Source organism: Anopheles gambiae, chromosome 2 (genome assembly GCF_943734735.2).
Source record: "Anopheles gambiae chromosome 2, idAnoGambNW_F1_1, whole genome shotgun sequence".
NCBI lineage: Eukaryota > Metazoa > Arthropoda > Insecta > Diptera > Culicidae > Anopheles > Anopheles gambiae.
The window spans coordinates 40473325-40500560 of NC_064601.1; the positions used below are offsets into that span (position 1 = coordinate 40473325).

Sequence of the window (27236 nt, forward strand, 5' to 3'; positions counted from 1 at the left end):
GAGGCTCCAAAGGCACGAGTCAGCGCATTAGCCTTCACGGGGAGCATTATCACCTGGCGTCGGGCATATCCTCTGATCGGGTGCGGCAGTTCGGGCCTTATCCCAGAACTCCACCTTCTCGCCGGTGTAGGGACCGGCCACGTGTGGACCAATCATCTGGGCCGGTACGATTCGTCGGTATGCCGGCGGGGAGGAAGAGCGCATCGTGAGATGAACGGCAAAGCCAGTGAAAGCGCACGCCAGCACCATCGCCAAGATGAGCTCCACAGCTTCTGAGATGAGCACGTGTGAGGCTGCGCTCGAACGGCCCGCGGTACAGTGGGGATTGCGTTCATCCAAACGCCGGGCCGGATAAAACTCACGCCTTCCGAGGTCACGGAGCTTAGTGACGTGATCATCAGGCGGGAATGGTTCATTTTCGTTTCGTCTGACTCGATACGATACGCAAGGTTTTCGGCTTCGCGCACCCGACGGTTGCGTATCGCGGCTCAGTTCGTGGCCGCGGCTCAGCCAGTGTGGTTCGGCATTTCGGCAGTGCTTTCTTCCTTCCAATTCCTCGCCACCTGTTCCTCTCTCTCTCTCGCTGCGCACACACTACCTGTGTGTCCGTCTCAGTGTGTTGCTCAGTGGAGTGTTTGGTGGGGTGCCCTTTGCGACCCGGTACCGCTTCTTCACATCGTCTCCACCAAATCGCCGACCGGGGGTAGGTTTAAGAAGTCTGCGCGTCTGGCTGTACACGCTCGCGTAAGGTGGTGCTGGGTGGGTGTGTGTGTGTGTGCGTGCGCGGCAGTGTATTTTTATATAGTTCGACGCCGGTGCCGGGGGAAGAAGCCGATTTCTTCGAGCCGGGTGTGGGTGTGTGTCAGTGTGCGTTTCTGTGCGTGTATCTGTGCGCGGGTGTATCAGTCACCGGGTGACTCTGCTAGTGCACCGGCAGTGTCCAATTGCTGGCTCGTCCGGTTCGCCGTCTTCGCCGGTCTTGTTTTTTTCTGGACTACGTGTGGTTGCCCTGTTTTCCGACACCCGGCATCGTCGCACTTCGTCAGCGGAAAACAGGCCCGCCAAGCCATCTGACTGCCCAACCCGGCGGGGGCAACAAGATCGGGTTCGCACGGCAGGCCGAAGGAGTTGAATCGTCAGCACGTTCCATCCGGGGAGGGTGACGGACTACGACGATCATGCCCTTTTACTTCATCATCCGCGTTGGGCTGCCGAACTTTTGCGCGTTCACGGTCGCTTGACCGCCGTGGGTGCAGCAGAACATTGTCGGAATCGGAATACTTTGTGAGCGGATGTAGAAATGTGTGTTGTGATCACTTCGTTGCTTACGTTGCCTCACGACAACAGGCTGCCCAGCGAGACGGAATTGTGATCAAGTCCAAAATTAGATGACAACAGATGCATGCCCCACGGTTGCCTCGCTTCTATTTAGCTTATGTTGTGAGACGTTGGGCGGTATGTGTGTGTGTGTGTGTGTTAGTGTGAACCTTTTTTCGTGTGCGAGCCCTCTGTTGGAAGCCGGTAATAATAAAAAAACCACACACACACATAGACACACGGTATCGAGCGGGTTCCCGCGCTGAATCTGAAATCAATTCGTATGCTCCCCCCTGCTTCTTATCGGCATAGATCGAACGAACTCGGGCCCCGGCATCTCATCTCCTCGACTGGGCTGTGAGAGGTGTAAGAAGAGCGGAATAGCGCGTGCAGGGCTGAAAAAGAAAGGGAAAAAATGAATAGAGAAGAAGAAGAAACATAAGCAACACATAGTTTCTAACAGTTGGCGATGGAGAACGGGCACGAAATAACGAGGAGACCACACGGGGGCTACACATAGACGAGCGAGCGGTCGCGCGCGCGATAAAAAAGACGTTGGTGTGTATAGGCCGCACTGTATCGCGTCGTCCGCGCTATCGTTCGTCATCTAGTTTTGTGTGTTGCATTGTTTGAGCGTTTGCTAATATTTACCTTAAGGGGTCGTGGCCTTTTCTTTCACTCCCCTCGCTGTTTTGCTCTCGGTGTGCTTTAGGCCCACGCTGGGCGTCTACTTTGCCCAAGCGATCGTTCCTGTGATCTTTTCAGTGACGCAATGCTTCCTTCTTTCGGGGGGCTTAAAGTTTGGTGGGGAAGATGCAACTTCCCATGCTAGATGGTAGTAGGCACTGGAGTTGAACGTATCTGTCAGTCGTCTGGTGGGCTCGTTGAAAGTGTGTCTGGGCGTGTGCTAGACAATCTAAAACAGAATACGATACTAACGAGCGCATGTTGAAACATTTACCTCCCAAAAAACATTTTCCTTTTGGTTTTGTTGTTGTTGTTGTTGTAACACCCGTTTCTTTATCTCTTAGTGGCCGCGTTAGTGTGATAGATTTGTGTGCGGTTGTGTATCTTGCGCGGTGATAGTGTGTGCACGTAGTGTGAGTGTGTTTGTGGTGGCTAAATCAAACAGGACAAGCGCTTAGTGGTTGGCGGTGCGTGCACTGCTCTTCCTCCTCGAGTCCCGCATTTCCGGAGTAGGACCGGCACCATTGGCTGATCTCGTTGCGAACCAAACGCGCCAAGCGGAAGTGATCGCATCGCCGCCTCGGCAATGGCGGCCGTAAGGTGCAGGGTAGCGGCGGCGTCGGCACTGCTGCTGCTGCTACTTCTAGCCGCCAGCGGTACGGATGCAGCCAGCAAACAGCCGTCCATCGTGGAGAGCGAGGTAAGTGTGTGTGTGGGGCGTACGGCATAAGTTGGTCCGCGCATGGGGTGCGTGTCGGTCGCGCCACTCGGAAAAAAGAGCAAACAGAGTACACACTCTCGCTGTTGACAAACGCAGCCAGCACTTTGGGATCGCTGAAGTGGGTCGCCTTCAGGGACCGATCCGGGTGCCCGGCTGTTCGGTGCCACGAGTGTTGATCGAAATGCAGGCTAGAATCGGATTGGGAGCACTACTTTTCGTGTGTACAGGTCTGCAGTACATACCGAAGCGTTGCGTAGAATAAGAATCTGTTCGTAAGAGTGGGGTGGAGAGGAAAGAAAAAGGTTATCAGAAACATTGTACCTGAAGCCTCCCCTTTCAGATGTGGACATACACACACACCTGTTGCATTGAGTTTGGAGTATCATTTAACCACGCGGGAGGCACTACTGTGCGCTACAATGTATCCGGTAGAGGCCGATCGTCTTTTACCGAGGTGATCCAATTGGCTGACACACCGCCCTTCCTTACCGCTCTCGCCCATCTGTTCGGGTGAATGGGTCTTACGATCTTGATTAGAAAATACCACAGATTGTAGCGTGCCCGAGTAGTGCTGCGGCCTCTGACGACAAGGTAGTTCTTGATAAGAGGAGTTCGGGCCCGGCGCTGTAGGCTGTGGGTGCATATTTTTGTGCATGATGTAACGCAACGCGGGCGCGGGACGCATCGGACCGTATCGCGCACGACGGTCACGATAAGAGGCGTATGCTGTGCGCGCTGGCGAAGATAAGGAACGGGTGGGTTACCGTTTCCCAACCCCGTCGGGACGCGTGTTCGGGCGAGGTCCACTCTGGAGGTAAGCTTAGACAAACTCGAGGATGGTTTTAGAGGAGAGCTTATTGAAGCTTTGTGCGCATGGCGTCACCACTGGTATGCGGTTGCAAATGCGAAATTCCGCGCAGTCAGGTTGCTTAAGCGCACTCGTCCGGTGCAGTTGCAAACAGATCCCGTTTCCTGGAGTTGGGGTTAAGATTTGCAAACATCTCTTGCTATCAATCTTCCGGGTCAGTGGTCGGCAAAGCTGTTTTCTGCTTAGATAGCGAACAAAATACCCTTCTTGATCATCATTTTCATGTCACAATTTGATGGTGGTTTTTTGAATTTGGCTCTTTACATCGTGCCGCTAGTTTTTGAATAGAATTTGGCTTAAAGGCTTAAAGTGCGCCTGTTTCAGGTGATTAATTGCGCTGAGTTTTTTTGCAATGCACAACAACCTTATTCTTCTAACATGTCTTCCTATCGTGCAGAAAGTTGGGAAGAACTTTTTCGAAATGCACGTTATTCTTTGCCAGCATTGGAAAAAATACATTCCTATACCGATTTATGAGGCATTTATTGCCCTAACACATATTTTGAGTTCGCATCCAACGTATGAGAATCCTACGGTTTACTATCTCTTCCTCTTTAGGTCTTTCAAGACGCTTGAGGATATGTTCGCCCTCCCGTGATGGATTAATTGCATCATTATAGTTTGGAACATATTTTGTTATGTCCATACGTTGTGCTGCCGCATTTCTGAATGTGGGCCTTTTTATAATGCTTGCTGCTGATGCTGCTGCTTCATTGTCAAGATACCAGCAAGCTCCAGACAGCTCCACTCAGATGCATTTTTCGCTTAGCACAAATGATCCCGAGCGCCTGCACCGTTTTTGTTGTCGATTTTATTTCGCCAACAAAAAGAAGACAAAAAAGCACACACAGTTGCTCCTCTCGCAGTTTGGCAGAACAGTTCAGGAAGAACCTGTTTTCAATTAACACTCTTCCTTCGGCCGGGCTGGAGTCAATGTTGTGCAGTTTGCTTCAGACAAGCCTTGCCATTAGGCTTAGTCGCTTGCTGTTTTTTTTATTTGTTGGTTGGCCTTCTTCCGCCTTGCACGCAGGCCGCCGTACCCGTAGAGCTCGCGACCGAGTCGATCGGGTGAAATGGTTTGTGGCGTCGTTTGTGGTTTTGGTCGGTGTGCGGTTGGCTGTAAAAAAGCACCCCTGGAAGCCGGAGAAGGGTGGAGCAGAATTTGAGATTCTTCAAGGATAAGATTTCTTCTTGGTTGATCCGAGGTCATCACAGCCAATGGCCGGGGGATGGTGGGAAACGGAGGTATGCGGAATACACTTTTTTATTTTAGACCCTTCCTGACGGCGATGCTGGGTTTGTTTCATGCGCGTTGGGAGCTATTTTCGTTCCGACGCGAGCATTTGCATGGGGTTGTGGGGGGGGGGGGGGGGGGGACTGCAGATCAATCTTAGTCATGGGTCGTGAGGTGCTGTTGAAATGAGGCATACGATATACGTATCGAACTGCCTGCGGTAGAGGGACTATGAGCGTTTCTATGAGTGGATCCCGAGTCCGAGAATATGTAGGTTGAAATCAAGAAGCTACCGCGCGCAGCCGCTTATCGAGATATGGAACGAATGTGGGACTGTGTATGTGTGTGTGTGCTGCCTGTAGTTCGACTACGGACGGAGGTGGGAGTTCCTTATTTGGTGTGTTTCGCATCGGTTTCTTCTGCTTTGTGTGCCTGCTGGCTGGATGAAGGCAAAACTCGAGCAAATGCGTGTGCTTCGGAGGGATAAGGTCGGCAGACAAAACTGTACCGAAACCCCACCAACCGGTCATTTGTGCGCCGTATATGGGCATGGCGCATAGCACCAAATGTGGTCGGCCGCGACCGGCTAGGGCATTCGCCGTGGCATTGCCGAGGGCGCTCGTGAGGCTGACGCTCGTGCAGCTCGCGCTCGTCACGGGCCTGTGGGTTGCTTCTTTCCGCGCGGCATTGGCCTTTCCGAATCGACACGACCGTGCCGGTGTCTTTCATTTTGTAGCGCTCAACCGATCGCTTAATTATCATATTATTGCTGCTGCCCCCGCTCATGGCATCGTCGCCCGAATGGCCTATCTTCGGAGGCAAGCTACTGGAGTGCTGGGTGGGAAGATAGTGTGGCTGGGATAGGATTTCAATCAATTTGTTCGAAGGTTTTACGCACTCGAGCAGTGACAGTTTTTCACGCCTTCCGTTGATGATGAATAGGCGCGCGGGCTTTTGTGCCTTATCGCGATACCGTGTCCTCTTGCTGGGCACTACTTTTGTTCGATTGCTTTTGAACACGCTACACATGCTACTGATGTCATCTCTTTTCTGGAATATTGTAAAACTTTGCAGTGGTGAATCAACGGAGTGAAACGATATTGGTAAGATTGAATTCTCCGCACAAAAATTATGTCATTTTTAAGTATTAGATAAGAAGTCCATGTAAAGGAACGGAAATGAATAATGATTCCAAAGAAATAGTCATCTGATGATGTAACGCAGCTGAGAGATGGAGATGGGAATTCGAATCAGTCTACCCTTTTGATAGTTGGCGCCTATCAGTGAATCCTGCTACTGTTTAGGAATATATAACAAGATTTTTTTTAAATCTCTTCTTTTGCCAGAGTTTTTTTCATTTATGTTGAATATAAATGTCTACTGGCTTTGTTACATCCACCTAGGTTACAAGCGTAATTTAAAAATGCTATATTAATAGTGTTAACAATAGTGCGATATTATGTTATAAAAATATATAAAGAAATTCACTATGATATGGTGCAGTTTATGGTGAATAAAATAATACATTCATTTCCATTCTGAACTGCACTTTCAACGCTTCAAAGTGCGCCTCTAGCTATCGCATTGACATTCCACAGCCAAGCCGTGTTATCTGTGGTAGCGGCATGATTAATTTAAACATCCATAAAATCCACCTAGATAAGTTTAAAAGTCCAACCTACTCTACCGCGTGAATCACGGTACACCTTGCCGTGGCAGCGTTTTTTTTGGGTTGATGTTGATTTTTGCTTTGGGTGCCTGATTTAGTTTACTGCATTTTTCGACCTCGTCGCCGAAAAGTTGTCCGATGAGCATCACCAGTTTCAAAAATAGAGAGAGAGAGAGAAAGAGAGAGTATGTGTGTGTGTGTGTGAGAGAGAGAGAGAGAGAGAGAATGAGAAGGATTTGTGAGATTAGACGTCTACCGCGAAACAATGTTTGCCACCGGTCGGCAACCGACAAAAAGGCTCGGCCAATAATTAGCATCTTTCACACTTTGATAATTTATGAAACAACGGCGATCCGCTTTAGGAAGGTTGTTGCCAACCTGGTGCGGTGAATTTTGGCGGCATATGCTGGATTCGACGGAACGGAAGCATGATGCGCTCCAAGTTAGAAGACGGATGCTTCATGTTGTAGTATATGGTGCGGTGAATATTATCATGAATTTGTGAAAAGAGATTAAACACTCTCAAAACCTACCCTCTCCACTGGCAGCGATGAGACACAATGTAGCCGTTGTTGTGGCGTGCGATGTTTGAAATTGTTTGCAAATGCTTGCTTACAAAATACAATTAACGAGTATAAAGCGAATTTTGAGACAATTTTTTTTCAAAAGCAGGATCCATCAAAAAATCGATTTGAGATAAATTTATTCAAAAGCGTTCAGCGGAACATACTTCAATAAATTTTCATTTTTATAATGCGAAAGATGATGTCACAGCTCTTAATTTTTCATTTGTAAACGGGCATGGAAGAAATGGAGGAAATTTATGAGCTGTAATTCCGAATAAACTTCACCCACTGTCGCCAAATCGCCACTGGGAACGCCTGGGTGCGATGATGCCATTGTACGTGGGCAGATTGGATTGCGTTTGAATGAACAGACCGAATCAAATGTTTTAACCGTTTCGATCGAGCAAATGGAATCTTTTCTCGTGAATGAATAGTTTTGTTTCAGCTGTATTGTTTACTATGGTTATTAAATTCAATTTGCTCATTTTTTGACGAGAGAAAAAAAACGCTTCCAAAAGTCTACAACAGGTCCGCGTTTGAAGCCACTGCAACATAAATTGCGAATTAATGAATTTTCTGTGGGACCGGGGAGACGGTAGAACAGCTTTTTTTTCAGCAGCTGATGAATTATGCAGCACACAATTAGTTTTTTATTCAGCATCTAATTTTTCCTAATTTGCCTCCTTTCACCCTCTCCTCACGAAAACCTGTCCGGTACCGCATGGGTCAACATTTCTACACTCACAAGAAATCGCATCTCGTTTCAGTTCCGTTTGCCTTCGCTCGCCACCTTTTTAATGACCATTCCAGTCCGCGCGGGCTTGTCGGATGTGTTATGATGAATTTTTTTATAATCACCCTCAAATTACGCCGTCCGCGGGTGGGCACGCGGATCAAGGTGTTAGACACATTCTTTTTGGGTCTGCTTTTATTGAAGGTTATGTCTTATTTGGCCACCATTTAGATGGATTAGCCTCTCTCGCACGACGTTTCACCGACCGGCTGGTGTCCGGCCGGTGCTGTGTGATGAAATGGTTAGATTTTATGGTGCTGATGCTGGTGAATTTGTGCCCTCCAACGGATGGGCCGTCGACGGGGATGCCCGGGTTCATTGTGGTGTGTGTGTTTGTGTGTGTGTGTGGCATACATTCTGTTTTATGAATCACTGACGCTACCTTTGAAATGAAAGCAGAATAGTGTAGCCGTCAAGATGGTGCTTGTTTTACGAGGTTTAATTGTTTACTCTGGTGAAACCTTTCGGGAGGGAGAACGGTCGCCATGAACAGTCTGTACTCGCGCACATGCAGATAACCGAGAGCACGAGATGATGTGGAAGCTTGTAAACAGTCCAACACTGTAACGAACCTAACCGCACGGGTGTTCCACCTACGGTGCAATCGAAAGTACACACGCAAGAGAGGAAGAGTGAGAGTGTGTGAATGAGCGAAAGATATTTTTAAACGATTAATTTTCGTTTTTTTTTGTGTGTGGTGCCCCAATAGTTCGCAGGTTGAAAACAGGGAGCTGAAATTTATGCTTCCCATTTTCCGGGCCCCCTCTGTAGAGCCTTCGCTTAGTGCATCACTCATTCGAGGGTCTGGGGAGAGCTGTTTCGATTGCAGGATTTAATTCGAATTTATTGCCCACGATCGGCAATACCATCGGTAAGACACTCTTCTATGCAACGCTGCATTAAGGTGACTTGGGAGGCGAATCGTCGGTGAAAAGAAATGCGTTTTCAAGCACATTCTGGCCTTCATCGTGACATACAGTGCAGCGGGAAATGATCTTATTTATTAACCAAATAACCATAAACTAGACGATATAATTAGGCACGATTAGTTTTCCCATTTTTTTTAAAGATCACCCTTTTTTAAAGTGTCGCATTTGTTGTCGCTGGTAAGTGTGTTCAAATTGCAGGTTCAGATTTATTGTTTTTATAACAGGGCTCGGCAAATTGAATGACTCGCGAGTTGAGTAGAACCGACCTGCGGCAACATTTTATGGAATAACGATAAAAAATCTTCTATTCTTTCTTTTTTGTCCTTTCTGCCATCGTCTTAAAAAGTTTGCCAACCCTTGATTTGTACACTTCCGTAGTTTGAGTTGTCTTTCTCTTACAGTTTTCCAAACAACTGGGCAGGCAACTAATCACAATACGAGAAACGTACGAAACTGAGAGAAGTTGCCATTTTAATAATAGGCAAAGAAAGCTAAACCTAAAACGCCATTGTTTACGCCAAGGGAAAATACAGACCGCCGTTTGCTGTAAATCTGATCGGAGACTTTGACCGATAGATTTGGCGAAAGATTTTACGGACAAGATGTAGACAAAATAAGAGCAGTCTTTGTTTACCTAGCGCGTACATGGCATGTTTCGGCCTAGCTTTAATGTGAGCGCGGACCACACGTAGCGCAAGATTAGCGCAGAAACAGAGAGGGATTTTTTTTCTTCTCGTGTCTGACGTCATCGTTACAGAAACACACTATTTCGGCGCGAAGTAGGGCCTCGGTATTTAATTACCTTTTTATCATGCATTTTAAAGCGAATGTATCATTGTTCACGCAGGTTTTTCGTTGATGTTTTAAAAATAAAGCATTACGGTTACTCATTTGCTTCGTCAGTTAAGTGTTTAATTAAACAATTCCGAGTACATATGTGATCCAAAATCGTTCTAACGGACAGCTCAACGACACGAGACAATAATAATACGCGTTCTTTTCATTATTACTTCACTGTTCGGGAATCTTCCCAAAGACACGCGTATGATACTCATAACCGTTGGGCTACCATACCCACTTTGACAACTTTGTTTCTTTAGCCCGCTCCAAAATCATTAATCATCAACCACGAGAACAACACGGTTAGAGCATCACAAGCGCCTACAGAAGTTACTGTCAGATTGTTTTCTTAATAATTGCAGCTACCGCTGCGCGATGGTGGCTTTAGGGTGATAGATGAACTTTTTCCTTGCACTACCTTCCTGCTCCATTGAAGATGGATTAGTGCCTGGGACCTATTGCCCTCTTGTACACCACCTTCCACCGCGTTCACGGTGTGGTATGTGTGTGTCTGAAAGTACCGTATAGGATCTCGGATCATCGGATAGCGGAACCCAGCCCAGCGATTTGTGTTTTAATGCGTATATCTAGCACGAAGGTGCTATGGTGTAGGAGCAAAGAAATAAAAAATAAAAACCAGTTGTCTAGGTGTCGGTGTCAGCCTCTCGGCGTTCGAAGACAGGCGAGATGAACCCTGGCCATCAACTCCCACAACCCCACGGCCATATTTATGTCGGCAAGTGTACGTCCCCTCCGTCGACTCGCGACGCTGGGGCGTGGGTTTGGGCTTTGCTGTGGCGGTGAGAATCAATTAATTTTCTGGTTTTCTGGACCGCTGATAAAGTAGATTATTGTCTGCACTAACCGGCGAGCGAACCGGCGATGGGCTTTCGAGATACTCGCTGAACTAGGAAGCCATTGTACCGTCAACGGTCGTGCCATCGGGAGCTGGTGCTAACCTAGGCGTTTCGAACGAACCAAAACATGCATCACGTTGCCACCAGTAACATGAGATCGTTTATGGCTGAAACCTCCATGGAACCTCCCCAAGCTCTGCCTCTCTCTCTCTTTGGTTTTTATAGCTGGTTCACACCGAGCAAACGGCTTTGCCTACGGGCCGACCGACTGACACTGGGTGGCCAGTAGATTGATACAATCGATGCCGCCAATTGGCATTTCTGGTTATAGAAGGTGGACGTTTTCGGGAGAGGTTACTTTAACCCTCACCCACTGGTGCCGTTGAGGCATATGGAAAATTGGTTGGAAAATTGTTTTCCAACAGCACAGTCGAAACGTGCGTAGGGGAAAGGGTGTGTTATCGGGCTAGGTTGATTGGCTGTGCGTGCGTGCACAATTGACCTGGGTCAATTAGATTGTTATCAGCATTATTGGTGTTTATTCGGGCTGTTTACTAGCACATAAGAATTAATTATTCAATCACGTTTTACGCAACATGGAGAGCAATCAGGGGGCCAGTTCGTTGCATGTTCTTATGCGGGCTTGGTGTAGGAAAAGATGTTAAAATATCATCGTTCTAAAATCTTTATCTCTTCTCTATTATAAAATTCTGGTAAAGGCTGATCAGCGTTACTTTCCAGCGGCTAATTGCATGGTTCTTATTTAGTTTACATCCATACAATGGCAACTGTTTTGGTTGTGGACACACAACGCCGACTTAGTTTTTACTATTTGGAAAGGTTAGGAGAAGAATGATACATATTTAATTTAATTTTTGAGATGCTTTTTGTTTTCCTTGCGTAGAAAGAATGTACAGTAATGGCCACCTTATTTAATTTTTCTTATACATTACTCCGCATATGCACTTAGTTTGATGCTTCCGGAACAGTTCTTTGAACTAGCAACAAACAGTATCGGAATACGAAGGGCCGCCTTTCGCGGTACAGTCGTCAGCTCGCATGACAACTCTAGAATGGAACGTTCCCCTCATAGCAAGGGCTGACTATTCGGTTGCGTGCTACTAAATAAGTCTTGAAAGCCTGTATAGGCCGGCATGTCCGTGCAGGACGTTACGTCAAATAGAAGAAGGAAAAGTATTGGAATACCGACTTTACATATGATAAGGAATTTCTGATGTAACCATGCCCACATCTAGAAAATCATAAAAACGCTCAGCAAAGGCACTGGTGTTTTACTATTTAAGATACTTAAAACGCACATGAAGTACCAAAAATGACCAATAACTATAATTATTTAATTTCAACAGCATGTTGCATATGATTGGTAAACTATGTGATCATTTTGCTAAATAATGGAGATTGTCCGACGTTCAGGGGTCCACATAAGCTTCAAGTTCGGAATCAGTTGAAAGACGGCTATGGGTTCAGTGAGAGTTCTGGTAAAGGTATGGGACCGTTATGTGATCAGGATAAGGTCCATGGCGGGTATGGGTTCGAGATAGCCTATGTAAGTTATTGACCAACTCTAATATCTGGAATCGGTGTCAGATTTGGTGTGGGATGTGTAAAATTGGCAGGAACGACATGGGTTTGACAACAGTACCAGGATCAGTTTGGGGTCTGAACCAGTTTCTCTCTCTAGCCATCTGTTACACATGAAAATCTTCATTAGGTAACCCATCGAACTGCTGTCAAAATTGTTTGGAGTTAACTCAATTGACGGTATGATGGGTTCTATCACTTGCCGGAATATAGTTCTAAGGGTTTGATGGGTTCGAATGAGCTAATATAAACACACCGTAAGAGGCACTTATGATTTGCGTTTTCTTAAAAAAAAACCTTTGTGCGCATTCTAATGCTATTAAATATCCCCAAAATTATATTGATTAATCCTACAACCGGGCCAAATTAACTAGTTTTATACAAAATTCATACTAATAAAACGCTGAGAATACTATTGAATAACACATACGTATATGGTCACGTCCGTCGTGCGGATTCGCACTATCGTTACTGCAAGAATTGATGGATCACGATTGTGCGTTTGACAGTTAGACAAACTAAAGCATAAATCAATGCCACATTAGAACGTGGATCACATACAGTCGCCTTTTCCTTCTTCCTTCTCCTGCAACTGAAGGCAAATGATTGTTTTCTATGCAAATGTAAACCGTATCGTAAAAATTAATTCGCTAAGCCACCTCCTCTCTCGGATCGAAGGATTAGAGCGTACCGATACCGCTGCACCCTTGGCATGTGCGGAACGGTTCCAATAATATGCAACTCTCCCTTGCGCACAGCGGACCGGTTTTTACGTTGCTGTTGCTTTCTCTCCGCTCCATCTCGCGCATCGTGCGCGCAAGTAGAATGTGGTTTTCTTGAACTGCACAACTTTTTGTTTATGCTGACAGACCACTGACGCTTACAAGACAATGCCATCACATGGCGATGCGTCGCCAGAACGGTACACATATTTATTGTAGCCCATTTGTTTTGCTGCGAAAGGAAGAAACAAGATTTGCCAGACGCATGACTCAGCCGGTTTACGTCACCGAAATTGCTCCCGAGTGCGTGTCTGGTGCCATGAGGCCAGTTTTGGGGTGCGCAATGGGAAGTAAGTGCAGCGCGCAGAGTTCGAACCGTTTTTTAACGAGTGCGGCTGCGTCGTTCGACGCGTCCCGGGCGACACAATGCGCCGCGGAACGATAAAATTAATGACAATAATTTAGAGGAGTTCGGTCGGTCGTCTGCTGTGCGTCTATTGCAACATGGCCAGCATAACAGGCTTGCAGCGGAAGAGGGAGATCATGGGATTGTTTTTTTTTTGGGTGCGGTGGGGGTGCTGGATGTAGCTGGTCCAAAAAAGGCGATATTAACAGCAGGACGTAAATCAACCGAGCTCCGGGCGGGTGAGCATCATTCGAGGCTGCTGCACATGTGCGCTTGGGCTGCAGTTTTTATGTTTCGGTTGCGCATTGGCGTTATGTTAGTGTGTGCTGCGCATAACACTGAAATTCAGCATTACGAGTGATGGCAACGGCAATTTATTCTGAGACAAAGAAGCAAATTTCTGCTTACGATTTGGCAGGCTTTCGCAAAGTTTGTTTTAAATCATGCTAACGAAAAAACCAGGAACTTGGATATTCAGCACCAAGAACAGTAAAACTTGAAAGAAGTAGAGTCTCTGCTGGGCTGAATCTAAATCCCAACATCTCAAACCACAATCCAAATTTCCCACACGATTGAAAAGTGTTTCGCTAGGAATGTACCGCTGCAGCTTCGAGCGCGGAGGCAAAAAGGCCACCGCACACACCGCACGCACCGATGAAAGGCAGGAAAATATCGCTCCACCTCGCATCGAAAGGTGCAAGAGCATTGCGAGACACTATAAAACGGCACGGGGTACATATACACGCCCGCCCCAAGTAAATGCTCGACCGAGTAAATCCGTTTGAATCCGTGTCGGAAAGCGCATTGCCCATTTGTTTATTAGTACTGGCGGCAAAATCGTTCGGTCGCTCGCAATCGTTCAGCGGACGGTGCAGGGGGTGGCACAGACAGGAGGGAGAACAAAAAAGCAATGCGCTTGGGATGACCGAATTTTCCGACGACTCCGGTTGGTGTGTAGCAAGCAAGCAAATATTGATTTAAGCTGCAGTCGGTCTTTTGGTCGATGACCTAATGGCTAAAAATTCATCGCAAGCCCAAGCGTTGGCATCGCGTTCGGCTACATTGTTTATGGAGACAGGAGGATCGATCGATCGATCGAACCAGCCAGCCGGCTGCATTTAGAGGTCGCATCAAGCTGCACGATGAACGACAATACGGTTGAAGCCTGCCGAAGAAGAACAAAGTCCGACCGAATAGACGCTTGGGAAGACTTGGGAAGATGCAGTTGAAATGTGGCCAGACGCATTAATTCACAATTTTTATTGTTGGCGTGCTGTTATTCTTATTAGTGCATTATTTTTTTGTAGCAAAATTTCGTAGAAAATGCCAGACGAAAACTCGCAAGGAACGCGCTCGCGGAGGAGTTGCTGGGTGGGTGAAACCGTGCGCTGAAATAACATTTATCCTACACCAGCCGGCCACATTTCCCGGGCGGCACGATCCGTCACCGCAGCGTGTTTCACGATGATGTCATAAGCAGTTCGACATTCAGATTCGCCGTAGCGCCATTCCATCATCCGGCCATTGCGACAGGAGTTTTCCTTCGTGCGCTGTTTGTTCTTTCACTCCCGTCCAACGGCACCCGTACACACATGTGTGCGGTTCTGCCTTCCGCAAGCAAGTTATCTGTGCACATGTGTGCGTTTTCCGCCCGTTTGGTCGCGCAAAAGGTCGGAAAACGAATTTAACGCGACCGGCCCTTTTGCCGGCGCTGGCACAGTTTCACACGCACATTTGGGCACTCACTCGGGATGCTCTCATCGGTCACATTATTTATGTGACGCTTCGCAGTTTGGCGGAGAGACATTGATATTGCCGTTGCAAGCACGGCAAAAAACAACAGCCGAGCCGAGCGGGTTGGCTGCATGAGATCACAGCAAACACAAATGGAACGCCCTAGCGATCGTGTGTGATCATGTGAAATATGTACTGTTGCTGTGTGGTGTGTACGCCACGGGAAGCATCACGCGTTGCGGGAGGCCCATGCATGCCCCAGAGTGGATGAAGATAAAGCAGATTTAAATGGCAGTTGGGGCCATTCGCTCCAAGCGGGTGTTAATTGACTTTCTTTATGCAAACTTCGATCTTGTTTGCGTTTCGGGAGGGGGGGGGGAACAGCAACTGTTACCGTACTGTTACAAATTACGATAATTAACGTCAATCCCACTTTGGCACAATGTGAAGAAAATGTTTAAAGCAGTCAATGTTCTTTTTTTTTTCAATTTAATCAAAGTTGGAATTGAAAAAAAGGGAGAAAGATTACTCTAGCATTCACGGAGCATTAATCATACAGCGCTATCCAACAACACCAAGCATCTTCTTTCGAAAATAGTTTACATGTTTGGTAAATGTATCAAACACCGCACAAGCTGGAGCAACCGGGAGGAAACATTCATCCGCCTCCACGTTGTTCGCGCTACGCAAACAAAGTTGTGATGGATTGGGATATGTGTTTGCTGCTCGCTGCTTTGTATCGTGATACCAAGAAATATGGCCGTGGCGATGATGCTAATGGTCATTTATATGACAGAATAACACTCCGCGGGCAATCGTGATCCAGCCCCGGCGGGGGCAAAGGTAGAGAAGCGCTACGAAGCGCTTAAAACGACAAGCAATGCTTCTAGTCGTGGTCGATTTCGTAATACATATTTTCCTCGGGCGAAACCAGTTTTACGCCGATCTGCTATTTTATGCTTCATGCCTTAGCCTTAGTGGTGAGATAAAAAGCAAAAAATAAAAAAAAAAATACTCCGTAGCTCTTACCGAAGGCAAACGAGGGAAGAATCGTTCCAGGGCGTATGGATTTGGCTGTGGTGCAATGTTGTTTTTTTCCTGCTCTCTTCTCCACATTACTACTCCTGCCAGCGAAGGTGAGCAGTGTTTGCGAAAGCAGTGTGTGGTTGTTTGTTTAGTGAGTGGATGAAAAATAGGATAATCCGACCGATGGTTCACATGTCGGTCTAGGGGTATCGGCATTTATTTTATTTTTTTGTTCTGTAATATGTTACAGTCATTTGAGTAAATTATATTTTGATTTTATAATCACTCTGTTTGAGCTTCTGTTTGTGTAGCTAGTTTTCATAAAAGTGTGATAATAGCAATAGGCAAAATAAATAAATCATTGTGTGTGCATCTTCCTTAAAGATTCTTGATGGTATATGATAGGTAGCACGCACAGAGGGAGTGAAAACATTAAATGCTGTTGTGAAATAACACTCAGAAGCATCACAGCAGACCCAGGCAGTGAGGCACCGGTGAGAAATGTGATTCACGAACCGCCAGGAATGCACGTTGGGCGATGGGCCAATGGTGCTTGCGATGCTCTCTAATGGTGCGATGTGTTTAGCGTGTGTGGTTGACTTATTTTAATTTATGTCAGGTCAAGAAAGCATTGGGTTGCCGTACCTTGCTGTGCCACAGAGAGAGAGCATGAGCGGAAGGAAAAGAGGACCGGGATCGGGAGTTAGAAAGAGAAACATTCGTTTATTTTTGTGTGTTCGCTTGCATGCCATAGAACAACAATGAGCAAAATTGACACATGTTGAAACGGAACGCAAAATTGGGCCACCTTGCATTCTCTCACCATTTGTCTATTACATGTTTCGAGTTGATTTCGGCACCATCAGCCGTGGTTGGTAAAATTTGATCGAATGAACTGAACTGTTTTACGGTTTGATCTGATATGGCAGCATAGGAATAACTTGGAAGACAGTTTTGAACACGAAGAATGTACAAGTATAGTATTTCGTGCTTCTTTCCCGTTTGATTAATTTGTTTAACATTGTATCATGTCTACTCTCGTCAAACACGAACATGAACATGAACGCTACAAAAATGCAGAGCCAATAGATCTTGATTGTTTTTTTTTGTATTACTTTTTTGTTTAGTATGAACGATTTACGAGAGCACGGAGCATCGTGGCCATACGATTGGAGTAGAATGACCGTTCTGATTTGTGAAATTATACCAAGGTTGTGATGTATGCATGGAAAAAAATCTGTAAATTATTATGATATTTTTGAACACAACTTTGTAAGATAACTTTTTTTGAATTTTCAAAGCAAAAGATTTTGCTATGCTATTTTGTGGCAGAACTCGTGGCATGCACCTTATATTTTCTAATTGATAGAAATACACTTTCTTGTGATAAAGAGTAATATGGCTTTAGCATGGCTCTTTTTGCTTGGTCTTCCCATACAAAGCACGACTAGACAGTGAAGACGTTCCTCGGTAGCGTCCTCTAGAGCGCGCTCTGGTTAGAGTTGCAAGATTTTATGAAAATGAAGTGCACGGCGACCACGTTTTTGTTTTAATTTATTACCCATCACACAGTGTGTGTGCTCGTTCAAAGCACTTCGCCACCGTAACACCCCTCCCCATCCTGCCCGTGTGTTTGTACGATCGGGCATCGTTGGTGTTTGTGTGTACCTACATTCCGAACAGATGCAAAACACTTGCAACATTTGTGCAGCATGAGCAAAAACTTGCAATGCGCAAAGGGATATGATGGTGCGTGTGTTGCGAAGGAGCGCGCAAGGCGAAGCACATGTGAAAATGGAGACAAAGAAGAAAACAACCAGGGCCGCTACAAAGGGAAGAACTAGACAAAACGGCACACTTAGCCAAAATAATCATTCCGCGTGAAGGCAGAGGCGAGACAAGGAATTGGCTGACGCAGTCTGCGCTTTCTGGCGAAGTGAAAATGAACCGAGAATTGCTTGTGTTTTTTTTAATGTAAGAAGATTTGGTTTGATGAATGTGTTCCGCAGCAATGAATGAGTAGAATATCATCCGCTTGCGTACAAGCTATAATCGTTTCTGGTAAATATTTCCATGCTCTATCATTGACGATGTTACCACGAACATGAACTCCCCCGATTCCGAATTCCTTCATGACGAATAGCAAACATTATTCGTATGCGCATTAATTGTCAATGAACCGAACCCGTGTTCAAAAGTCCCGGTGACAAGTGATCGTCCACCGGGGGATATTAATCGTACGTGAAATCGGCTGCTTGTTTGCCATCTGTGCTATGTTTGCAGTTTTCGCTGCAGGGACAGGCAACGCAAAGTGGCAGAGTCAAGCTGAAAAGCAGCCTAAGCACACATGCACACGCAGCCACATATGATGTCATTGGCAGCGACAGCTAGGATACAGCTAGCAAACGGATTTAGGTGCCCTTCCCTCCTGCAACGCTGATTTGGTTTCATTTGTTCGCGGGAAACAAATTTGCTCACTGGCAAAAGGGCGTACAGCACTGTTGTTTGACACGGACGGGCACGTTTCGCTTGTAGTTGCTGCTGTACCGTCGTTGTCACATTCTCTGTCACGCCTTTGAGACGGTAGGGGTGTGTGTGTGTGTGTCTGTAATGCTTCGGTTCGGCAGACAGCGACCCTTCGGCGCAGGGTGCCGATCAGGAATTTGGACAAGTGGATCCTCACTCGTGGCGAGCACCGTGGCATGTTCGCATGAATGAGCCAAGGGCACCATTTACATCGGACGATCAAGCGAGAAAGAGCGAGAGCGACACTGTTTGTGTTTGTAATGTGTATGGTGATTTGTTTAATCAGCAGGAGTTATCCGATCCGAATGACGACGCTATTGGTCGGTGATGGTCTCCAAATTGTCACACTGTAAGTTTACTTCGACCGCGCGCTAGCTTAGGTACCGCGGATGGTACGATGGTCGGTAGTAGAGAAGGCAAACACCGAGTTGCACATAACTCAAAGCTTCTGGCCTTGAACGCGCGAACCATGCAACATAAACTTGGCTGCCAGCAGCGGGGAAGGGAAGAAATGGCATGCATGGGAATATCGTACGATTCATTAGTCGCACCAGGCCGTTCAACGTTTGTTCAGACACACACACACAGGCGAAGAGCCGCTTGAAGGGTTGAAGTGCATCAAGACGAGTGCGTGTTGAGAGGGAAGCATAAAAAATACACCACAGTTGAGATTTGTGAAGCGAAGAGATGCGCATGCAAATACTATTTCGATACGGAAATTGCAGCAAATCTTGGAGTCGCTTGATGGGCAACTCGGCCGTCAGAAAAACGCACATAAAAGGAGCGAGAAGCAATCCATGCAGCTCACTAATGTTGCTGCCCCGGCACTGTGTTCGTATGTGCATTAATGCATCTTTTTTTCTTCTCTGGTACAATACACAGTACAGCTCTCGTCATCATGCCACAGATACATCTTCAAAGATGTTATCGCGTACGAGGCCAAACCAAAGAAGATTAATGGAGTTTGAGACACTACAGGCAGTACCAAAATAACGGGCAAATGGGGCCAGCTACGGGATGCGTTTTAATTATGTCTACGGAACATTTTTTGTTGTTTTTATTGCACCTGGTTAAGGGCTAATTTGTATGTGTACAAAAAATAATTTTAACAAATAGCAATAAACTCCAATTGCACACGGTAATGTCGTACAAATATGGTACACTGTTATAAAATGCTACACTTTGTTACCGACTGTGCTTAAGTCACCCTTGGCAAATCCCTTACTTGAGCGTTGCTTCATGCAAAAAAATGCATTCGTATCAGGCACGGCGATGTTGTTGTGGGCAGAGGGGGATAGTACTGTAAGAAGACCAACCCCACGACAGACAACAAAGTAAAACGCTTTTAAAGCGCTGTCGCCTCCCTTTCCCGCACGCACGCGTTGTCACTTGCGGTTCAGAAGCGAAAACCAACAACATCGTAGGAAGAGTTCATGGGTGTGTTTATGGGTCTGCTCAAGAAGCGGCACCGGAGCAAGCCGTAAGCATCCTCAATCACTTTCTTGATATCTGTGTCATACCGCCGGGGCCACTTCTGAGATGCAGCGGGCAACAACGTCCCCACAGCGACGAAAAATCCACAACGGCGGATTTTTTACGCTTAATTTACCGGCACCAATCTCTCTGTAGACGGCGTAGGGAGCGCGTAGCACCCCAGCGATGAGTCAAGGGATGGTTTGCAACTCCCCCACGCCCCCCCCCCCCCAAAGCCCGCCCCGAGTGAACATTATTATGCCGCAAGATCAGCCCGTCTATTGCGCGTAGGCGAAGGACAGTCTACTGCAGTCCGAAACCGCTCGCGGCAGGAGATTGCGATTGTGGAACCGGTTTGTGGTCTGGGCTTGGGCCTGCAGCCGAGGTTTAAAGTGTGGAGCTATAAGGCAAACCTTTTGTTGCCCTAGTCACTTTTTTTGTCTGTGCTACATTTATGGTTAAAAAGAATGGGACTTTATACAGTCCGAAAAAAGCTGTAAGAATCCACACAAACCAAAACAAGGAGATTTTGAGCTCATGTCAGGGGAAAAGAATAAACTTCATGCTAAAAGATAATGGCACCGCTTTAAAAGTGTCGATGGTGTAAAAACATATAATATTCATTTCAAGCAAAAGAAAAGGGACGAAATGAAACGGCTTTGCACAGCTAACCGAGTATGTTTTGACATAAATGGAACGCTACAAAGACTGTTGGCATCACCGGTGGGTGAATGTTTTCTCCAGTGCGTTCGTCGCTTGCGGATGCATCAAGTCGAACGCTGCGCGAGTAATCCTTTCCTTTCGACACCACCGTGCCAAAGCATCAGCAACACAACAAGACTCAACCCCAGCGAAGAAAGAATACTTCCAGCCCCACCCGATCACACCCACCTCCCGTTGCCATTTCATCCAAGACAGTGAGTGAGGGAGGGACTTTTTCTTACTTCACTCTTTTGCACCGGGCGTCCTGCGGTGTGCGATCGGATCCGGTCTCGTTGTCTCACTCTTCCGAGGATCCTTCGCTAGCCTCGAGCGTTACCGCCAGCAAGACGAACACATCATACGGAGAAATCCCCCGGAACCGCCGCCGGTCGGCTGGTCACCGGGCCTTGCGTCTGCACTGCGTCTGCTTGCTCCGGCTCGCGTGCTTGCTAATCGCGCCCGTGCAAACAAGGAGAACGGGTTTGCCGCCCCGGTTGGTGGAGGACCGTGTACCGCTGGCCTGCGTGGAGTTTTGGAGAGGAGAATTAATTTCTTTCGCTCTTCGCGCTGTCCACCGCAGCCCACGCCCATGCTCGTCTCTCGCGGCAAATGTATTCGGGCGAATGTTGTGGCCATGTTATTTTTAGAACGCGCGTTTCGGAATATTGTGAAACGGTCTGGTCTGGCAGGTAACTAATGTCAAGATGTTCGTGTTAGTCGGGGTGGGACGATGAAGTGTAGAGAGGGAGAGGTGTTGGTTTTTTCTTCTCCCTTTTTTAAAATGTTTTATGCCTTACTTTATGCTGCACGTTGTTGTGTTTTCATTATTGTTTCTCCATGTTGGTGTTGTTCTCTCTTCGACGTTTGCTCGCGAAACAGCAACAATCGCGATCGGGCGATTCGGTTGCCACGAATCTTGACCGCAAATAATTGGATGATCAATAAATCATTGCCGTTTTGCACACTGCCAAACGTAATGTATCAATTTGTTGTTCTTATACCATGTTTAAAATATCATACTGTTTGTGTAGCATCAGTTTTGCACACGCTCTGCGAATATTGATTGGGTTGAAGTTTTGTTCCAATTTTATTCCTTTGGAAATCACTGTGATTATGGCTACCAATTTCGTTTGTTTATCTATAGGTTGCGAGACTGTGGTTTGCCATTTCTTCGTTTAGTGTGTTTTAAAATTGGTTTGCACTGTCTTTTACAGTTGGGAAATTTTTTGGGATTTTTTTACTCATTCTTTCGTAATTAGACTTTTCTGTTGATTTGGCTGTTTTTCGTGACAACTCACAACGAACTTGGCTCGTTTGTCTTTACTCTAGCTCAATTCGTATCTAAAAAAGTTGTCACGAATAATTTCTTTGCTCGAAGCATAATCTCTCTGTTCGTGTAAAGTCTCATGGTTTGTTTCGAGTGTTACTGTCACGATTTTAATGTGGAGTCATTTTACATTGAGTAATTGAAAGTCTGCTTTTCAAAGTGTCGTAAGATCCGATCAGCAATATATATTGCTAAGTTTATAAGATGTGACTTGAAATAGAATACCAATGCAACAATTTCTACAGCCCATCTAATAGTAAAAAAACATCATTCACATCTTGATCATCATTAGGGTCAACTTCGGCCAGCAAACACGCATAACTTGCATCGCTGATAGACGCATTCATTAAGAATCATTTTGGGGAGTTACGTTTATGGTCGGTTTTAACGAGCATTAAATGAAACTGTAATGAGTTTTTCATTCGTACGGGAACGAAATGGCCTGAACTCGTAAAACGCGTTCGCCGACAATTGCATGACTTGAGTCGCGCATGGCACACTGGACACTTGAAGCTGTTGATTGCTGGTGGACGGCGATGGGTCGATGGCAAGATCTGCGTATTGATCTGCAAATAGATCTGAGCCGCTCGTCGTCATGTTTTATTTGATCACTTAGAAATGGATGGGTTTCCTAGCCTAGAAGCCATAAATAATTCGATCCTTCGAGCCAGATGATGTAATGCTTTGTTGGTTGTAATTGAAGTTATTGGCCTTTAATAACGCTTGGACATGGTCGGGGTAGATTGATTTGACATTGATAGTACAATGAAAATTCCGAATGCCTGCATTGATTTCTCGTTCCTCATGTTGTGATCGACTTAATTTAAGGCTTTCCAAGAACTTTTTTTTTTATTTCATTTGTCAACTGCATGTGACAAACACACCATATTAACAAACTAAAATGCAGGCTCAATAACTCATCCTTTTTAATTGCCTAACATTGGAGTGAAGAGTGCTTTTCGCTACGTTTTCCCTGGTCGCGACGCTAGACCACATTCATCAATCTCACTTAATGAGCAATGTTGCTAGCATTACGACGCCAGGAGGAAGCCAATGATGAATACTTATAATGCAACCGTGTTGATGCGTGAAAACACGTACGGCTGGCGCTTCTCCTCCACAAGTGTTGACAAGGAGGGGTTGTTGGTCGGCTGGGGCCGATTGGGCCGGGGAAGTAAATTTATATGTAAAAGACCCGCTCTGCCCACTCTACGCTACCCCGCTTGGCTTACCACCGTTAGCACCAGCAGCACGATGTAATTTGCTTGTTGTTATTCTGGCGTGCACCCTCATGAATAGTGGATCAGAGGGAATGGCGATAGGCGGTGGTGGTGCCACGCTTTGCAACAGGGGGAGTAGTAGTCAGGCGAGCAAAACAAAATTCATTGGATCCAAATTGGAGGCTCGATTCTTTCTCTTGTGTTTTTTTTTATCGCGTGTGTGTGTCGGTGTGGCAAGCTTTGCTTAAATTGCGAAGGAGCTGTACTCTCTAAGCTTTGGAACTGTGGAGTAACGATTTTCACGTTTTTCATGATTCTTTTTTTTTGTGCGGTGATGGTTAAACTCTGGCATAGACGGACGCTTCCACGCGCCTTCAAGTTTGCCCGGTGACAGATTCTTGATGACCGTACCATTGCCTCAATGTCGTGCTGGGTGGTTTTGTTGTTTCTTTTCGTAAACCAACCTCGCTCGATTTCGGCACAAGCGTGGACGTGGTGCCCGAAAGACAGCGCGCGGACGTGGTCGCGCGGTAGCATCGCGATTTTGGTCACGTTTCCCTTGTTAAGTTCTTAAGCTTACCATTTTGGGGTTGACGTTAGGGTTCGGAGTGTTGGCGTGCCTGGTGCCTGCTTGCATCCTTTTCTTCTGCTTCCTTTCGTGCCGCTACGAGCAAGTGTATGTAAGTGTGTATGTGTGTGTGTTTTTTTAAAGAATTTGTATTCCACAGCTTTGTAGGCGCTATTGCGTTGGCGCTTTACTTTCTCAAGTGACTAAAAGATTGCAAAAGGTCTATTGGCGAAAATGTGCTGGCAAGAATTATCGAGTCTTTGCGAGCTTGTCAGCGGTTTTGATTGTGGGTCGAGCTTTAGTCTCGGGGTCGCTATCATTATTCACCGTTGGTACGCTGGAATCAGCGGCAGCAGCGTGGAGCGGCTCCCGGTGGCAAAGAATATATGGACGAAACGCTACCATCGCAGTCCGCCAGGCAGTTCTCCCAGTACCAGAGCCATTCAATGTACAATAACAATGCATAATGCATACGATCGATCCAATGTTTGAAGTTTGCCCATTTTTGCAGCATGCTTTGGCGTGCGATTGGTGTCAGATGGGTTTCTCGGAAAAATTCACACTAATGGTACTGAATCTAAAGTGATGAAACATGTGGACGCCTCTTTAAAACAAAAAGGTTAAGTTTGTAGTTTGCAAGCGAATCATAAAGCTCGTAAATGACGCTTTATCCGTTTTCGTTCCAAGTCTATACCAACGGGAGTCGACCTAAGACGACTGTAGGACATCGGTTAGCTAAGTCTTCTGCTGTCTGCTTAACGTGAACACATTGTTCGATACTGGAAGATGAAGAAGATGAAACTCCTAATCGACCACAATGGAGCTGGTAAAAGTCTCTAAAGCCACTGTGCTACAAAAAATCACACACATACACACACTGAACTGGTTCCGAAATATCTTGCTAGGTACGTCGCGTGTGTCGTGTAAGTGCGAAAGTCGCCTTCGCTTCGTCTTGCTGACGATGGAAAGGGAGGCAATAAATTTTTATTTCGTCCAACTTGAACTTGGGTCATTTTGGGGGAAAACGGGGTACAGCCCGGACTCGATATGGTTTGGTGCGACTCGACCAAACGAGTCACAGAAAACGTACCGATAGAAGTGGAACACGATAGCAAAGAAGCCAACACGAGTGCATGATCTTGTTGAACTGTTCACTTTGCGGTAGTTAGTGGAAGAAAAATTAAGTTCTAAGCTCTTTCTGACAGTTTCATTGCGTCACCGGATGGCGAACGATGATTTCGTCATTGTTTATTGCGGGGTTGGAGTGAAACCGGTTCCAATATGATGCAAACGGCCGTGTGCGTTGGCTCGTTAGAAGTACTATCGCTTTGATTGTTTGGTGTGAACTGTTCTACTGCTTGTGATTTACTCTTATTCGTTTCATTTAGTACAAGAAACCACTGTTCCGTGGTTATATAATTAAGTTTCCAGAATATGTAAAGCTAATGATAGACTTCATGTTGTAAGTCTTATGGACACTTATTCAATATTAACTTGTGATCAGATATTTAATAAAAATAAAAAGTAAGTGTTTTATCATACTCACAAAAATCTCAACTAGCCACATGGTCAGACCATTTTTTATAAATTGCAAAAAATAACCGTTATGGAGACGCCTAGTAGTTGTGTGAGAATGTTAATCAATACCAATACAATAAGGTCATGAACGTTGAAATATAATTAAAATCCAAGATAAACGATAAGATCTTACATAAAATTGAATGATTTCTTGAAAAATAAGTATTAAAATGTTTCAAATAAATTGATTACATTTTAGTTCTTTAAACAGTTAGTGGATCATCGTTACGTTGGTTACAAATAGCTCTACCACTTAATTTAAACGTTTTGTCTGTATGTGTGGCATTAACATTAGTGGAGTGAACCCAGACAAGTACACTCGATGATGGGTTATTTTAAAATACTTTTTTAAATCATTAGTTAATTTGAATGTTTTTGTAAGAAAATAATATGTAGTAGAAAATGCTACTGTTTTGTTGTTAATGTCATTAGGTATTACATCAATTGGGCAATGTATTTCATTTAAACAATGAAATTAATTCAACTATGAATTAAATGGCTCTATCATCCAGCGTTGTAGACCAATTAAACAGAGGAACAGATAAAATGTAAAGATAAATTCAATTAGCGTTCTATCATTGATGTGTGACAGCTGGTCGATGCGATACGTCCATATTAAATATTTCATATCTGTTGGCGTCGTGGGCTACCAAGATATTTCTGCGAGACTTTGATTTCTATCGTAAAATTATTTTTTTCCTAGCAGCAGCATCGTTAAAGTCATGAATGCCATGACTAAGAAAATATTGACCAAGCTAGACTTTTTTATTTGCTCCTATTCATCATCATAATCCGCTCAGCCTCAGCCGAATAAGCATTCAAAACAAGCGCGGATTTGCAATTCAAGTGTCCAGCGCATTCGTTTCCATCCATCTGATACGATTTCCGGCCTACGCTCATCAGCACCAACGATGATGGCTTGGCAAATTTGATGTTCGATCTTGATCGCTGTTGCCTTGAACAGACGATTGGAATTCGGCAGAAGAGGACAAAACCAACAACGGTGTCGTGTATCGAAAATAAACACCGTCCTTACCGAGCGTCAATTTTACGACCAATCAATAGATTGATGGTCGTCAGCACTAGCCGTTAACCTGCGGAGAGCGTTTCGAGCTCTCTTTTAGCAACTGGTAGATAAACACTTTGCCCCTGCTACCCTCCGAACCCGTGTATGTTTCACTATCAACAACATATGATCCCCGAGCTGGGACGTTTAATGCACTCCCCAGTTCACGCGCTGCTCCCCACCCACGGACCAAACCTCATTGGCAGTGGATGTTCTACCGCAGAGTGATCCTAATTAGTGGAGTCAACCGTGAATGACTGTCGCTAGTTGTCGTATGCAAGGAAATGACGCTTTTTTCGCACCGGCACATAAACGATATGCGCTGGTGTGGTGTTTGGATGGTGCAAATATTTACCGATTCACTGTTTGTCTCGAGCTCTGCCTACGGCTGTTGGGAGAGTAGCCAGCACTGTAATCTGTCTTCCCGGCTGCAGCATCATGCTCTTTTGCACGTCGTCAGTTTTTAGTGTGACGGCTCGACGAGAGCGGACAAGATTCGTGTAACGCGTACGAGAATGCCGAACGAGGGTCGTTTCGTTGTCGGACGACTCTGCAGCTTGTAAACGGGGAGTTGGGCAGAGCTACTTAAACTTGGTTGACCTCAGGGCCATAAAATGCACCAAGAGATAGGCTAAGCACTGTCTACGATGAGCTCACGCCATGAACGCTTTCTGCTGAGGTGGTGGTGTATCGCTTTGGGTTTGTGAAGGACAGATATTACACGAAGTAGAAAAAAGATATTGAAACTTGAAGAGAATGCTTAATTTGACAAGATTTGCAAAATTTTCTTTAATAAAAAGTACGT

At 45.8% G+C, this 27236-nt stretch overlaps 1 protein-coding gene across 34 annotated transcripts in view; it reads left to right on the plus strand.

Moving 5' to 3' along the window:
- The first annotated feature begins 384 nt into the window (after positions 1–384).
- The window catches only part of LOC1274328 (basement membrane-specific heparan sulfate proteoglycan core protein), a 96550-nt gene continuing 69698 nt past the window's right edge, over positions 385–27236 (plus strand). For 14 of the 34 annotated variants that reach the window (XM_061647711.1, XM_061647705.1, XM_061647698.1 and 11 more), the window contains exons 1-2: positions 530–744; positions 2349–2704. In XM_061647711.1, the coding sequence (XP_061503695.1) occupies positions 2591–2704 (114 nt within the window). In that variant the 5' untranslated portion in view covers positions 530–744; positions 2349–2590. Of the gene's footprint in view, positions 850–2348; positions 2705–27236 lie in introns of all 34 variants that reach the window. The other 20 variants (XM_061647696.1, XM_061647708.1, XM_061647719.1 and 17 more) reach the window with 8 other exon arrangements.